At 37.8% G+C, this 15,008-nt stretch overlaps 1 protein-coding gene across 3 annotated transcripts in view; it reads right to left on the bottom strand.

Moving 5' to 3' along the window:
• Positions 1–15,008, bottom strand: part of LOC107551162 (excitatory amino acid transporter 2-like) — a 31,565-nt gene that overhangs the window by 3,133 nt on the left and 13,424 nt on the right. For 2 of the 3 annotated variants that reach the window (XM_016232679.1, XM_016232677.1), the window contains exons 2-10: positions 9,560–9,703; positions 8,718–8,870; positions 8,352–8,605; positions 5,870–5,975; positions 5,525–5,651; positions 3,812–4,045; positions 2,998–3,192; positions 2,024–2,158; positions 1,461–1,872 (exon numbers count right to left, since the gene is read on the bottom strand). In XM_016232679.1, coding sequence (XP_016088165.1) covers positions 1,461–1,872; positions 2,024–2,158; positions 2,998–3,192; positions 3,812–4,045; positions 5,525–5,651; positions 5,870–5,975; positions 8,352–8,605; positions 8,718–8,870; positions 9,560–9,698 — 1,755 coding nt within the window. In that variant the 5' untranslated portion in view covers positions 9,699–9,703. Of the gene's footprint in view, positions 1–1,460; positions 1,873–2,023; positions 2,159–2,997; positions 3,193–3,811; positions 4,046–5,524; positions 5,652–5,869; positions 5,976–8,351; positions 8,606–8,717; positions 8,871–9,559; positions 9,704–12,833; positions 13,137–15,008 lie in introns of those variants that run through there. The other variant, XM_016232676.1, reaches the window with a different exon arrangement.

Genomic DNA, 15,008 nt, shown 5'->3' with positions numbered 1-15,008 from the left:
GGACAAAACCAGGGCCTTTAACAGCATATCCACAACAAAAACACCTCAGTATAAGAACATCGGAATTACTTGATCAGACTGAAACGAATAGTTTACTCACCCTCATGTCAATACAATGCCATTTTTACAGAAAGACATGTTGCAGTAAACATCTTAAAGTAAAACCTGTTTATTGATTAACTGTAAGCTGTCATATACAGTGAAAAACTGTAAATGGTTTACCATTGTGGTGAAATTACTGTCAGATTTATGGTTGCAAGTAAACCTATGAATTACTGGATAATTTAGTTCCGGTCCTTGATTCTGATTCAAAGCTGTTGTAAATTACTCTACAAACATACACCGTTGTTTACGTCTGTGTGTTGCTCAGCAACAACTTTGTTGCAACCACAACTGATTCTGAGGAACTACATTGTTTGGTGGAAGAATATCATTACACGTGATTTGCTCGGTTTTAATTTGTGAAACCGTTCTATATATATGGAATAACCGTTTTATAAAAGCAATAAGCACCGTGAAGCAGTGGTTTACAGTGAATTTATAACAGCTAATAACAGCTTATAACGTCGCTTCGCGTCGACAACAACGCCCCTTAGCTGTCATAAATTCACTGTAAACCACGGCTTCTTGGGGCTTATTGCTTTATTTCAGGATTCTGATGGTATTTTGTCTTTTAAACAATTTTAATATTAACAATATATCGTTTAATGAAATATACAAGTATAATTAGAAAAATATACAGACACCAAAATGCCCAAATCTTGTAATACCTGAAACACTTTTCTGGAAACCACAGCTGCCATTATTTTTTTTACATCATAAATTTAACTAAATTAAATAAAACAGACATTTTTTGTGTACTTTTTCTGTATTGTGTAGTCTATTTGTTCTTCCGCAGATCTTATTCACTCTTTTTCATGCAATTACAAAGAACAAGGACAGAAGTTTTCAAAGGAAGGTTCAAAAAGGATGAACTCCACAGATCAGTCCAATTTGCGAGCAAATTATTCAGACTGGTGAACTGGATATAACACCTCACTGTCAAGATCAGACTCAAAAGAAAGATTTGTTCACAGATCAGACAGCGTAACTTCTCTCATGAACTCTACTAAACACGTCAAGAAGCTTAACATAAGCTTGAATAATGACTTAGCTCTCCATCTGTTTCTTGCAAAAACACAAAACAAAAAATAACTGTATTTGTCTCATATTAAGACTTGGCAGCACAGCACACCAGTTTGGTCACTTTTGTAGTATATGGAAAAGAAAAAGAGTGACTTCTGCATTCCACAGAAGAAAGAAAGTCATACAGGTTTGGAACGACATGAAGGTGAGTAAATGATGACAGACAGTACATTTTTAGGTGATCTATTTCTGTAAAATCAATCTGTGCAGTCATTTATTTGAGAAACACATAGCTTAAAAATGTTAATATTTATATTTTGTGAATGAAGCCTCACCTGGTTGTCATGAGTGGGCAGGGCGCAGTATCCAGGCTCCGTCCTGCGTAAAAGACGAGGGGAATGTGTTCGGAAAGGCCTTGGGGAGTGAGAGCACACGGAGCGAGGGGAGGGCGAGCGGATGGAGTGAGGTGACGGAGAGCGGACGGAGCGGGGCGAGTGATGCGAAGGGGTCAGAGACGGGGCGTGATGGTTGAGCTTTGGGGGGCGCGGGGAGCGCGGGGGCAGTTCGGGCGGCTTGATAGGGTCTATGAGGTCTATTTCAGTGAGGAGAGGTGGAGGGGGGACAAACACCTCGTCTGATAGAGGGATGCCCCCGTCGATCATGGCGAGCTCTGCCCGTGATAGGTGGTCCACAATGCCCGCCCCGAAAGAGTCGCCCACCACGTTAATGGAGGTGCGCATTCTGTCGCTGAAGACACACAAAAACAGCTCTAAACGCTGACACAGAACAGCTCAGGACAGCTGTTTATGTTCATGATGACAGTTGATAATTAGTCAGGACAAAACCAGGGCCGTCGTCAGGGCCCGTACGTAACACAAACAGAGCTGTTTGAACTCACAGAAGCCAGTCGACAGCGATGAGCAGGCTGATGTCTTGAGTTGGAAGGCCCACGGCGGTAAGGATTAGCAACATGGTGACCAGACCCGCACTGGGAATACTGGCCGCTCCCACACTGGCTAAAGTCGCTGTCATACTGCAGAGAAAGAGAGAGAGGGATTATACCACCACGACTGAGATTCAGAATGGGGCGGCACTGACAGATACGATCTATTGAGGGGGTGAAAAAAAGAAAAAGTTCAATGGAGGAAAGAAGGAAAATAACAATAAGAATTGGAAGAAGATGCTAGCTCAGTTCAAGGAGGCACATCTGTGATGTAGCTGCAGGTTAAAGTTTTGTTCTGTAACTGTATCACAATTATAGAGCCATGGTAATAAAAAGCAATTATAATAATTGTAATAATAACCAGATTGTTATGGCACAACACAAAGGATCATAAAACCAAACATGTGACTCATAAATCAAGACCGCATTCAGACTGCGTGTGAGAACCAGCAGGCAGATGTTTAAACGAGACAAATGGCATTTTAAAAATGGATTATACAGAATCAAATCTTACCTGTAAAATAAAATAAATTAAAATAATTGTCTACAAATTTGCGGTCATTAAAATGTGATGGTACAACCTAAAAATTTTATTTGATATAATTTTATATTAAAATGAAATACAATACATAAAAATTACTACAAATTTGAAGTCATTAAAATAGTGGGATTTTATATATAAGACCTGTGTCTGTGTTTTAAAAATTCAATCCATTTTAAAGTGAATTATAAGGAATCAAGTCTTACATGAAAATAAAATCAAATAAAATAATAAAATTTAAAAGCTGCAACTAAAAAGACACTTTGAAATAAATCCCTCCATAGATAAAGGGATTTTGTTGCGTGCATGTGTTGTAATGCAAGGGTTTCTTTATTGCAGCCACTGCATAAGCCACAATTTGTCTTGTTTCAGTTCCACATCTCCTTACCTAACAGTGACAATCTGTCCTCCATCTAGGGCAATGTCATTCATCTGGGCGATGAAAATGGCTGCTACGGCCTCATAGAGTGCAGTGCCATCCATGTTTATGGTGGCTCCAATGGGCAGCACAAAGCGGGTCACACGCTTGTCAATCTTTAGATTCTCCTCCAGACAGCGAAAAGTCACTGGCAACGTCCCAGCACTGAAAAAGAGAAAGTTAAATCGATTATAATTGTCTAACAAATGTTAATTTGTTGTGTGAAAAAATGCTCTGACTAAACATTATTTCCTAAATAACCCACAAAACCAATAATTATAAAAAAACAAAGTTGATAGGATTGAATGCCTATTCTGTGCCAAACTGACAGTTGGTTTGACATTCAGAAAATGATTTGGCGCAACAGATGTAAACCCAGATTTATTCATAAACAACTCTCTAAAATATGTTTCCATAATTTCCCATCCATTTAGACTGATTAATCTTTCCATTCTGGAGAACATCAGAGAATGTGTTTGGCCAGATTAGGTAGTGCGGATGATTTGTGTGGTGTCTAAAATATAAGTCATCCATCTGATGCTTTTTTTGTTTGGTTATGTTGGAGTTTATATTAAAACATCTGAGACCACATACCAGTATAAAATATCATTTTTCAACATGAGAATGTGTTTTGGCAGTGCTATATGTAAAAGAGAGAAAAACAGAGATAGATCTTGCTTCTCAAGGCAACTTTTTTAAAACAAAAGTGACCTTTAACTCTTAAGTCTGTGCTGCCAGAACTCTATCACCATGAAACGCCTGAGGAGTAGTCTGCTGCCTGTACCTGCTGGCCGTTCCCAGAGCAGTGATCCAAGCCTGGAAGATACCAGAGTAAAACGTGAAGGGGTTTTTCCGAGTCACGGCGAAGAATATGACTGGCAGGATGAGCCCGCCATGAATGACGAGACCGACTATGACCGTGACCATGTACATGCCCAGCTGCCTCGCCACCATTTCCAGGTCACCGATAGCAGCAATTTTCCCACAGATGAGGGAGGCAATGCCTACTGGTGAGTACCTGAGGACAGATTAGTGGAGTTATTAGTTTGGTCAGTTTAGCTGTTTGGAGTTGATGTCAAGTGTTTTTGTTTTTGTTGCTGCGCCATAATACTTCTCTAACTTTAACAAGCATTAAATGTATAAAATAAAAACACATTTTAATGCATTTTTTGACAATCAATCAATTTTGTTTGTATCAAGTTTGCATTTGTGGAAAATAAAAAAATATAAATATAAAATAAAAATAAATATTTGATTAAAAATAAAATAAAATAAAATGTGTGGCTTGGCAAATGGGTTCAGGGCTTCTGTATTGGGGTAAAATATAAATGTAAAAATATAAATAAAATATGTATAAATAAAAATATATAGTTTATTAAAAATAAAATACAAATATTTTATTAAAAATAAAATAAAATATTCTCAGGAAAGCTGCTTTGGAACAATATTTATTACACTGTATATATAGTTCTTTTATCTTTTGTACAAAGGCAATTTTATTTATTTTACATTAATAATCACACTTACTTTTTTTCTTCACACATTATAAATGAGTCTTTATTCATATATAGCTCCCTTTACATTTTTAGAAGGGAGTTTCTTGCAAGGGGATCATCATATTGGCCCAGTTTCACAACCTGAACAACATATGAGATGATGTTACTTCTTATGTGGTCTGAATTTAATTCATCTGAAATGCTGTGTATAAATATTTCACTGTGTGTTATGGTAAGCAACAGATGATGTTTATTGTACCATTTGAAGAGTTTACATACTGTGAATGGAAAACACAGAACACAGTTAGTTACAGATGGGACGGTCTCAGGGCAGAGCGGGGACTGTCTTTGTTGTCATATGCTTTTATTTTGGGCTATTTACTTATTCCATGCTTGTTCTTTTAATGTTAAAGATGTATTAGAATATGAAACGAACATGTTTCTTTCCACTGTCTCACTTCTTTAGTGCTGTAAAATGGCCTGTTAGCATTACGGATCAAGCATTTCATTTCTGCAGACATGATTCATAAGTCTATCTGTTTTCTGCTATGTCTGTCTTTGCCAGCGTGTGGGTATCTGTCCGCGGTTTATGTGTCGGAGGATATATTACGTCCAGAATAAAACTCCCTCATTTACTCATGGGAACACAAATACGATGTTGCACTCTCTCAGATTCCTGTGCTGTTTTCTCCCTGACAAATCCCCCTCTTTCCCTCTTCCTTACATGCTATACTTTTCTCTCTGTCCAATTCTCTCACTCTGCTGAACACCCCTGAACATGTTTGACAGATTCAAACACAATAATTCCCTAGTAAAAAAAAACCTTATAGGCTTCTACACTTCTGTAGCCTGTTTTATCCCATGCTTCAGGAATCAAAACATGGAGAGATTAATTAGTGTTATTTATGAGTGGATGACACCCATAAAATGGCTAAAATAAATTCATTCGTTTCAGTTGCAGCAATAGATATATAATCACGATAAAGGTTAAAAATACTGACCACATGATCATGGACACCATCTTCATGATGATCTCATTAAGGATGTTGAAGAAATCACACATGAGCTTCCCCCTCTCTCCCATTTTCCCCATGCAGATACCAAATGTGATGAAGAACCCAATCAAACCTTACAGCACAGAGAGGTGAGAAAAATGACATTTAAAAACAGAGAAATTAAACAGAAATTCATCTATTGATAAATCATAACATTATTTGGTATTCCAATAATGCATCACAAATTGAAATGAAATGAGACTTTTTTGTATTTGCTGTTACTTCAAATTACATCTATGCTGTATTTTGTGTTTTAAGTACAGAAAGAAAAACCCCAGAATATACTCTAACCTAAAACATTAATTCCCCACTTCATTTCCAGTTTTTTGCTGTTGACAAGGATCGGTTCGGTTTGGTTCTGGACTGGGACAGCTACTTTTTTCAGCACCGTTTGAACCTGAAAAGGGAAGCAAGAAATATATGATGATTACGTTAAACTGTAACCAACACTTTTTTTTTGACAGAGTAGTTTAGTATAAATTAGTGCTGTCAAACGATTAATCGTTTTTGTTTACATTGTGTGTGTTCGGTGTATATTATTATGTATATGTAAATACACACACATACAGTATATATTTAAGAAAAAAGTGTTATGTTTATATATTAAATATATTTGTATATAATATAAATTATATGAACATAAATATATACATGTAAATATTTTCAAAATATATACTGTATGTGTGTGTATTTATATATACATAATATACATAATAAATATACAAAGTACACATACATATATTATGTAAACACAAAGTTTTATTTTGGATGCGATTAATCTCGATTAATCGTTTGACAGCACTAGTTTAAATATATTAATATCATTATTAATTATATTATAATATTATTACTGCATTGTAAATGTTATTTTTATTATCAAACATTCTATTTAACAGGACAATACAATTAATTGTATAAATTATGAATTACCATGGTATGTATGGTGAAAATATTTAGTCGTCAACAAGATATGTCTTTAGAAAAATATTGTTTTGGAAGTAAACACATAACCTTTGATTATATCTTACTGGTCATAGTCATATTATTGAGTCTCTATCCTCTGCAATGTTGTTCTCATAAAATGTCTTGACCCACTTCCATTAGAAAGTAAAAGTATTTTTAGTGTGGTGCTGCTCATGTGATGTGCAATGCATTCAAAGCAAACAAACTATCAGGGATAGAGCTTATGATCCAGGTGGATCTGCTGTGAAATGGTGCATATAAAGCTCTGCAAACACAACAATTAGAAGGAAATTCTCAGATGAGAGCTTGGTTATCTGGAATCAGTCTCATGCACACCACAATAATGTTTATTATGTGCTCTGTTAAGAGCTGCGTCTCATAGGGTGACCATACGTCCTCTTTTTCCTGGACATGTTCTGGCCGGGATTTCTAAATTGCATACATTGACCAGTTTATATGAGTGTTTGGCTTGAAGCGGTGCTGCGCAGACCGATCGGTGTGTAACATCAAAGTACTGTGAGAACTGTTAGAGAGCAGATGCTCTGCATGCTGACAAATCGCTCTCGTGGTACTTTGTCGTCACACACAGATTGATCTGCGCAGAGCCGCTTCAAGCCGAACACACCTTTTGGCTTTGTTTTCTATTAGTTTCATACTTGATGAAAGTAAAGACTGCAAAGAAGTTTGACCAATAGCATGCAGGCATTGTACATTATCGACCAATCATGGCACGTGAGAAAGCGGGATCTACAGGGAACCGATGCCAATTTTAGACATTTTAGGCAATTTAGAAATCTCGGCCGGGACATGTCCAGGAAAAAGAGGATCTATGGTCACCCTAAGCATTCAAAAGCCTCACTTATTTAGAATAAATGGAAGAACATGTGCTTCTGCAATACTAAACATCAACCACAGTGTGAACGTAAGATATCTTTAAATTAATTTAAAAAGGAGTGAACATCACAAATATGTAGAGTGACACCTGAATGATGTACAACATTTTCATTTTATCTTTTAGTTTAGAAAAAAGAAAAATCTTTTGAAAAATATTCATGCTTAGGCCTTTGAATACAACAACCGGTTCTAAAGTAGCAAAATTTTGCTACTGGTAAAATTTGGCTCTGGTAACTAAGTTGGATGCAGGAATTACAACTTACAACACAGTTGAAATTGCAATGTAAAAACAATAATCGGACAATAACTGTACTTTTTTTTATCTGACAGCAGGAAAAAACTATGCTTAAATGAAAATAATCATCCATCGTTACGATTGCAAAATAAATAGGCCACTTTAAAAGAGAAGAGAAAATGATTCTTATATTGTTTGTTGGCCAAACTCAACACAAATTCATCTGTCACTTGTTAGAAGCAAGACAAATTAGGCAGATGGACAGGACATGTTGCATGACATGTCCTCATGCTCAAAAACCATTAACAAACAATGCAAAAAACAACAGCTGTGAACCATTGGCCGCAGACAGCCTGAAACCATCGGCCAATAGGGATGTGACTCCAGGATCCCAATATACATCACGAGCAACCTGCTGTTCCACAGTTCTGAAAGATTTACATTTTCTAAACAACAGAAATGCAGAAAGATGACAAAAAAAAATCTTTCAACAGAGCACAAATATAGAGAAAATCCTGAAGAGAGAGAGAGAGAGAGAGAGAGAAAAAAATTGCCCACAAGTCATCAGAGACACAAACTGGGCGGGACCCGGTTTCATGGTAAACCACTGACCCCAAGTGCATGCTGGGCGATCTTGTGATTACATTTAAAACTTTCCAAAGCACGAGCACAATTTTTTACCTGTTGAAAACAGGCCTGGACCAGGTTCTCAGGGAAAAGGTTTCGGATCAGATCCAGAAAGGCGTCCAGACTGCTAACTTCTTGGTTCTTGGGGGCGGAGTTGACCTGACTGGACCTGAGTTTTGGGTTCCCAGGGTGTATTCCAAGCACCAGGATGACACCCAGAACAGCAGCGATTACTGTGGTGGACATGTAGTACACCATTGCTCTGGAGCCCATTCTTCCACTGGAGCGAGCATCCAGACCGGCCAGGCCTGCGAGCCAGACAGAAGAAGAGAGAGATCTTGTATCAACATTTCTGGTGCTGTAGACACTCTGTTCCCATTTAGCAATCTTAAAACACAACACATGTGTTTGAGCACTGACCTGTGATGAGACTGGAGATGATGAGGGGCAGGATGAGCATCTTCAGCATCCTCATTAGGATGTCTCCCGGGAATGAAATCAGCATGAGAGTGTTTGTGTCCAGATCAGGAACATAACGCAGCATCATGCCCAGCACTGTGCCCGCTATAACACCTGTGAGAGTGTTGATTACACCGGTTATGTTGAGCCTGCTTATGAAAAGGTGTATGGATCACAGCATTTTAGGATTCTGGGTATTTCACATGCACCACTGCATAACTGTCCTGTATCTGCAACATCTCAAACTACTGTTGTATAAACAGTGTCACTACATTGGGGCCAAAAAGTTTGCTGAGAACTTGCTAGTTTGGTATTTGTCTGCGGTTTGACCGATGATAACAGTTATGAAACGACAGACAAGGGTTATCTTTTATATTTCTAAGAATGTAAGTATAAAGAAGGAGTAGATGAAAGCTGACGATAAAGGCTGACAAACTGAGTTTAAATTGGTGGTATTATACATTTATAAATAGTTTTTGGACCCAATATTTTATTTTTCATGACCATTTCTTTCCTCTTTCCAGCTGCTGTGCCTTAAACGCCCCCCTTTTGCATATGCAATTAACTAATCTCTTCCCGTATATTATCAACAATTTTAGAGATAATACCATCTCTGCTGCTTTGTCCTTATCACTTCACTGTGACTTGCTAGGCTTTATTAGTTTATGACCACCAAACAGGCAATAAAATGGCAAATTTATTTAATCCCCTGAACTTCCAAGGAAGGAGATACAGGCAGATCTGAAGTTGTGTACAAACACTCCCACACATGCATACATGCACGCACACACACACGAGCACACCTAGCAGGGTGAGGGCAAGGAGCAGGTTGCGTGAAAACCAGCCGCATTGTTGATTTGTGTTGTCTTTTAATTCTGCTTCCATTCCATCGTCCATCTGCAATGCTGCACTTGTCTGGTTGCCCAAATGCTTATTCGTCATTCTATCTGTATAAGTCAAGAGAAAGAAAGAAAGAAAGGAAGGAAGAAAATCCAAGGTAAATAGACAGCGATGATCACTTCAACATCCTATCCTTCACTTTATGCCTCCAGTGAGCTCAGGCTGTTATTCAAGGGGTTAGTTGGTCACGTTTTTGCTGTTTAGCACGGCCCAGTTAGATTCTGCTGGTTGATATCATAGACTGTAAAAAAAGATGGATGATGCTTCTCCACTTCTTTTTACTATAGAAAAGTGAAGCCAGAACATCCCAGTATAGCCGCTGTCATCTTGCGGTGATGATGCTATTTGGAGCCCGAGTCTGCTGTATCAAAGTCACCCCCCAAACTCCCGCAGACCCAATCACAAGCTCACAATCATGACACACACCCTGTTTTTATAGAATCAAATTACGAACTAAAAGCAAACTTATCCACCATATTCTTCAATGCAGAAGTAAGCATATGGGCGAGACTTCTGGTTCATTAGCTGCTATAGGGAAATAACGAGAAGAATAAAAACGTGCAGTAAATGGTAAAACTGTTTGCACTACAAACCGGTGTGTTCATAATTAAGATAATACATTGCAATTTTATGGTAAGACACACCAATTTGCAGTATCAAGCAGCCAAACGAGCTGTTTTGTACAGCTAAAAATAGCTGGAAGCAAATGAGACCGGAAGCCAGACCCATAAAATTGACAAATGGCCGTGTCCACTCTTATGGGAAAAATAAGGTGGATTAGAAAAACGAACACTTGAACGTACATCAGCGTGATGAGAACTACTTAAAATGACAGAAAACATCTTTGGGGAAAATTTTATTTGAAGTGTAATTTGTTTATTTATTTTGCCTCAAGTCCCATTCGTTTAAATAGTGAAACAATTCACCAGAATGACAACAAACTTAGCGTGTGTATAAAAGTCATATTAGTAATAGAAAAACCCCGCGGTTTATGACCTGTACTACAGCCAGCCACCAGATGGCGATCAAAATGTTTTGGCTTCACTTTTAAAGGACATATGCCGCACTTGGTTGATACCAAAATGACTCAATTCTACTGCCAAAAAGCATCTTTCTCCATTGACTTTTTTTGCAAGATGTACACTAGCGTTTAAAAGTTTGGGATCGGTAAGATTTTTTGTAATGTTTTTGAAAGTAGTCTCTTATATTCATCAAGGCTGCATTGACAGTATTTGACCAACACAACAGACAGTAAAAAACTATATATAAAAAGATTTGTGTGTGTGTGTGTGTGCGGTTCAGATATACCCTACGTTATGGGAACAATATGTCCCCACAAAGATATCCAAAATCCTTTTTTGATCCAAATTAGCAAAACAGCTTATAAATCACACTGGATTAAGTTTTTGGAAAATCTAAAAATGCAGAAAGTTTTATGTGAGGGGTACGGTTCGGGTAAGGGGATAGGGGATAGGAAATAGTGTTTGCACAGTATAAACCACTATGTCTATGGGATGTACCCACAAAACATGGAAACCCAACGTGTGTGTGTTTATTTACAATGTATTTATCTCTTTACTACTAAAAATAATATAAAATATACTAATGTTTATTGTATTTTAATTAATTGTCTTAAATAAAAATTGTCAAATTCAAAGCAAATTTAAATTTTCAACAAATCTTTTCGATCAGTCTTCACTTAACAGCTTGGACTGCTAGCATAGAATAGCTCTGTTTACATTCTATAATTAGCCAGGACAAGAAAAATCCCCAAAAAACGATCAATGCTTTAAGTCAGGCATTGAGGAATGTGGTTATCATCTTGCACAGAACGTACGGAAGCTGAGTAATAGCCATTAAGATAAATGGGAATGCTAGGGATTGCTTTCTCCAGGTCACGCCCTGTTTCTAAAAATTGCTCTAGACAAATACTAGTGCAATGACGAATAACAATGAAAAATATCTTTCCCAATACCCCAAGCTCTCTTTCTATCATGCTAATGAGCAGTGACTAAGCAAAACAATTCACCAGAATGACAACAAACTTAGCATGTGTATAAAAGTCATATTAGTAATAGAAAAACACAAAGACCACAGAGACAGATGAAGTAACCGCAGCGATGTCTGAGACTGATGAACTGTAGTTGTAGATGAGATTAACACCCTCAGAACTAATGCACTGGTCACAATGTTTTGCCTCAGCAACACAGGCCTATATTACAGCAGGAGTGTGATGACGGGTTCATGAAATTGCATCTGAAAGCCTTGAACGACCCTCTGTTGTGTTTACATGAGCATGCCGACACATAACAAACCACATTACCATAATTGGTCATTATTATTTTCATCTGTCGCCATTTATGCTCATGACACCGGAGGTCAATGTATCACACAGCCTCATTTGATTGTATTCTTCTTCTTAATCTTTAAATGATTTATTTATGACTGACTATGACCAAGTCTTTGTACTGACAATCTAAAATGCATAAATAAACAAAAGGTTTATTAGAAACTTCCCAAGCAACATCTGCACCACACAACATGCTGCTTTTCTCATCCGCATCAAGCAGTTGGCAATTTCGTCATCCGTATGATCGTCCGAAACAGTCAAGCAAGAGATTTACTTATTCACCTCCTCACATCACGTGCATGTTACAGCTGTTTCTCCTATAACGCTCTGCCTCTTTTATAATGAGAAATCAAATGATGCTGAAATGGAGGCCTGGTTCGGTTTGGAAGTCACTGAGATCACCGATCGCAAAGGAACAAAACCACAAAGCCTTGCAGGAAAACATTATAACCCCCTTTCAATCTTTTAAGATTCTAAACTGCTACTTTTAAAGCGCTCCCTTACACGCACACACAGACACACCCATATATACACTGTCAAACCTCCATATGGGAATAATACACAGCTCCTGCTCCTTTAGAATACCATATGACTGCCAAGTGGGGCCGATAAACATTTCATTAGCCTCGGCCCATTATAAACATCTGCCTGAAGCCGGACACTGATTGAGGTAGGAGAAACTGAGGGTTGAGTAATGAGACATATAGAATAAACACACGTGTTCAGAAGAAAGACAGAGCTGAAAGACAGAGCGACAAACATTTGTGAATTGCATCATCATGAAGAATAATTCTTGTGTCTTTTATCTAGATTCGAGAAATACTCACCCGACTTTCCCATTTTGGCCTTTTTGCCCTTTCTCTTCTTACCGTTTTTTGGTGCTGTTTGGTTCTGACTCTTTGACCTGCATTTCTCGTTCTTTCTCTGGATGTTCCCTGTCCTGTTCATCTGTTTGTTCTTCATCTCAGATTTAAACTAAAACAACAGTTGCTGCTCAGACATAAAGACGGATTGGCAGCACTGCTGAAATGTTTTTTTTTTTTGGAGGGGGAGGGAGGGAAGTCATTTGCCAAGTTTCAATTGCACAAACATAATCCTCTGTGAAGCCTCATGGGAGAAGAGAGAGAGAGTGCGAAAGAGAAGCTTATGACCCGTGAGTCTGCATCCCTTTTTACAATAGCTCACAATTTTCCGTCGTGAGCTTAAACCTGTTTTCACGAAGGTCTCCGCATTCAAACACAGGCAACAACATGCCAGAACTGCACCTATAAAAATGAAGCGCTGCTACATTCTGCTAATCCCTTTTTTTGGAGAGCTGCTTTGTTTTTCAGAGAGGAGGTTACAGGTTGTAACCAAATCATTTTAAGGTCAGGATGTTAGTGAAATATTGAGGAAAGACAGTCAACAAGTAAGGCACAAAGACAATTCATGAAAAAAATTGTTAGCCTTTGCAATAATAAAAATTACTCTCACAATGAAATGCATAATTCATGTGCTCTTAAGCCATGATGCAGGTCTGTAAGATCAGCCAGAGTCACAATGCATCCCTCCCCCGATAAAGTACTTTTCTTTTCCACCAATCCAGACAGATTTATGAATAAGAACATGAAGAGGATTGGCCACCTATAATGTAAGAGCTTTGGCTGTCAGTCAGAGGATGATATTAAAGTGGTAGTTCACTGGTAATATCGCAAAAAAAATCTTCTTTCATGTTCCAATTAAGAAGAAAAAAATCATACAGGTTTAGAAACTACAGCTACTTCTGGTTGTCTGCTGAGTTTCCATGGATATGTTTGAGCAAAATTTGCGATATTGCAATATTCGGTAAGATATTGTGCCATTATTTGGGCCCAGTGCTGCATTAAGTGCCATTCACACAGAGTCTGAGATTGAAAATCAAGAACTGTTTTTAGATTAACTTTTTCTAATCAGCATCAAAAAATGCAAAGCAGACAGTGTGAAGCACTGAACAAACCCAGACGTTGTGCAACTGCCTAAAAACGTCCACCTGGTGCATGCATACAAAGACCAAAAATTAAAAAGAGAGCATATGGAATATGCAAGCATTACCGTCGCAAGAGCTGTGCCAAGTGGTTGACCGCACAGGGCCTTGCTCCTCTAGAGGGCCTCGCTCCTGGCCTGTATTTTATGTAATTTACGTTTTTATTACTGTTTTTCCACCCATTTTGTCTTTCTAAAAACTAAAATAGTCATAACTGATAGGCAGTATAAGACTCTGTGTATAAGAATGAGTAAAGCTGTTTGTTGGTAGGATGACAAAAAGTTTTAAAAGCTAAACTTATAGGCTGGTCTGCCTCAGTGGTCCAACAGCGCTCGTCAATGTCAAAACGATCGAGAATGATCGGCAAAATCAAATCAAAGAAGGCGGGTCTTACAGTCACTCTCACAACGCAATGAATGTTTGTGGAAAGATGTAAGTAGTACTGTATTAGAAAACTGTTTTATGGTAGAAATGTTCAGCGACCGACAGTAATAGACTATCTAGTAATGCAAACTACTCAACTTTTTATGAAGTTTTGAATTGAAAATATGCGATCATGATTCATGTAAATCATAAATGAACGTGACAAGAGACGTTTGCGTTTTCGACTATTAGACATACGAATAAGAGTGAATGTGCACATTTTAAAATAAAATATTACTTTCAAATAGTGTAAATTGATTACTACTTCATATATAACTACAGACCTAGAATTTAGGTTTACTAAATGTGATTAATTCCCATAAATCACATTTAATCCTTAAATTATTTAATTGCTTTATTATTATTATTATGCAGTAGATCTTACAATTCTTATGAGCATGTGCGTGACCAAGATTCGTGCGCAAACATGTCAGAGAGCACGGCATCACAATCATCAGATGTGTGTTAAAGTTGCGTTCGTTACTATAGCAACCCCCCCCCCTCCACACACACAATTGCAGAGGACCTTGCATGTCAACTTCGCACAGGGCCTCGCACCCCCCTTGCGACGGCCCTG

The sequence above is a fragment of the Sinocyclocheilus grahami genome, unplaced genomic scaffold (assembly GCF_001515645.1).
Source record: "Sinocyclocheilus grahami isolate Dianchi unplaced genomic scaffold, SAMN03320097.WGS_v1.1 scaffold416.1, whole genome shotgun sequence".
Lineage (NCBI taxonomy): Eukaryota > Metazoa > Chordata > Actinopteri > Cypriniformes > Cyprinidae > Sinocyclocheilus > Sinocyclocheilus grahami.
Note: the sequence above shows the minus strand (reverse complement) of the source record. Positions and strands in the feature narration are given on the sequence as shown.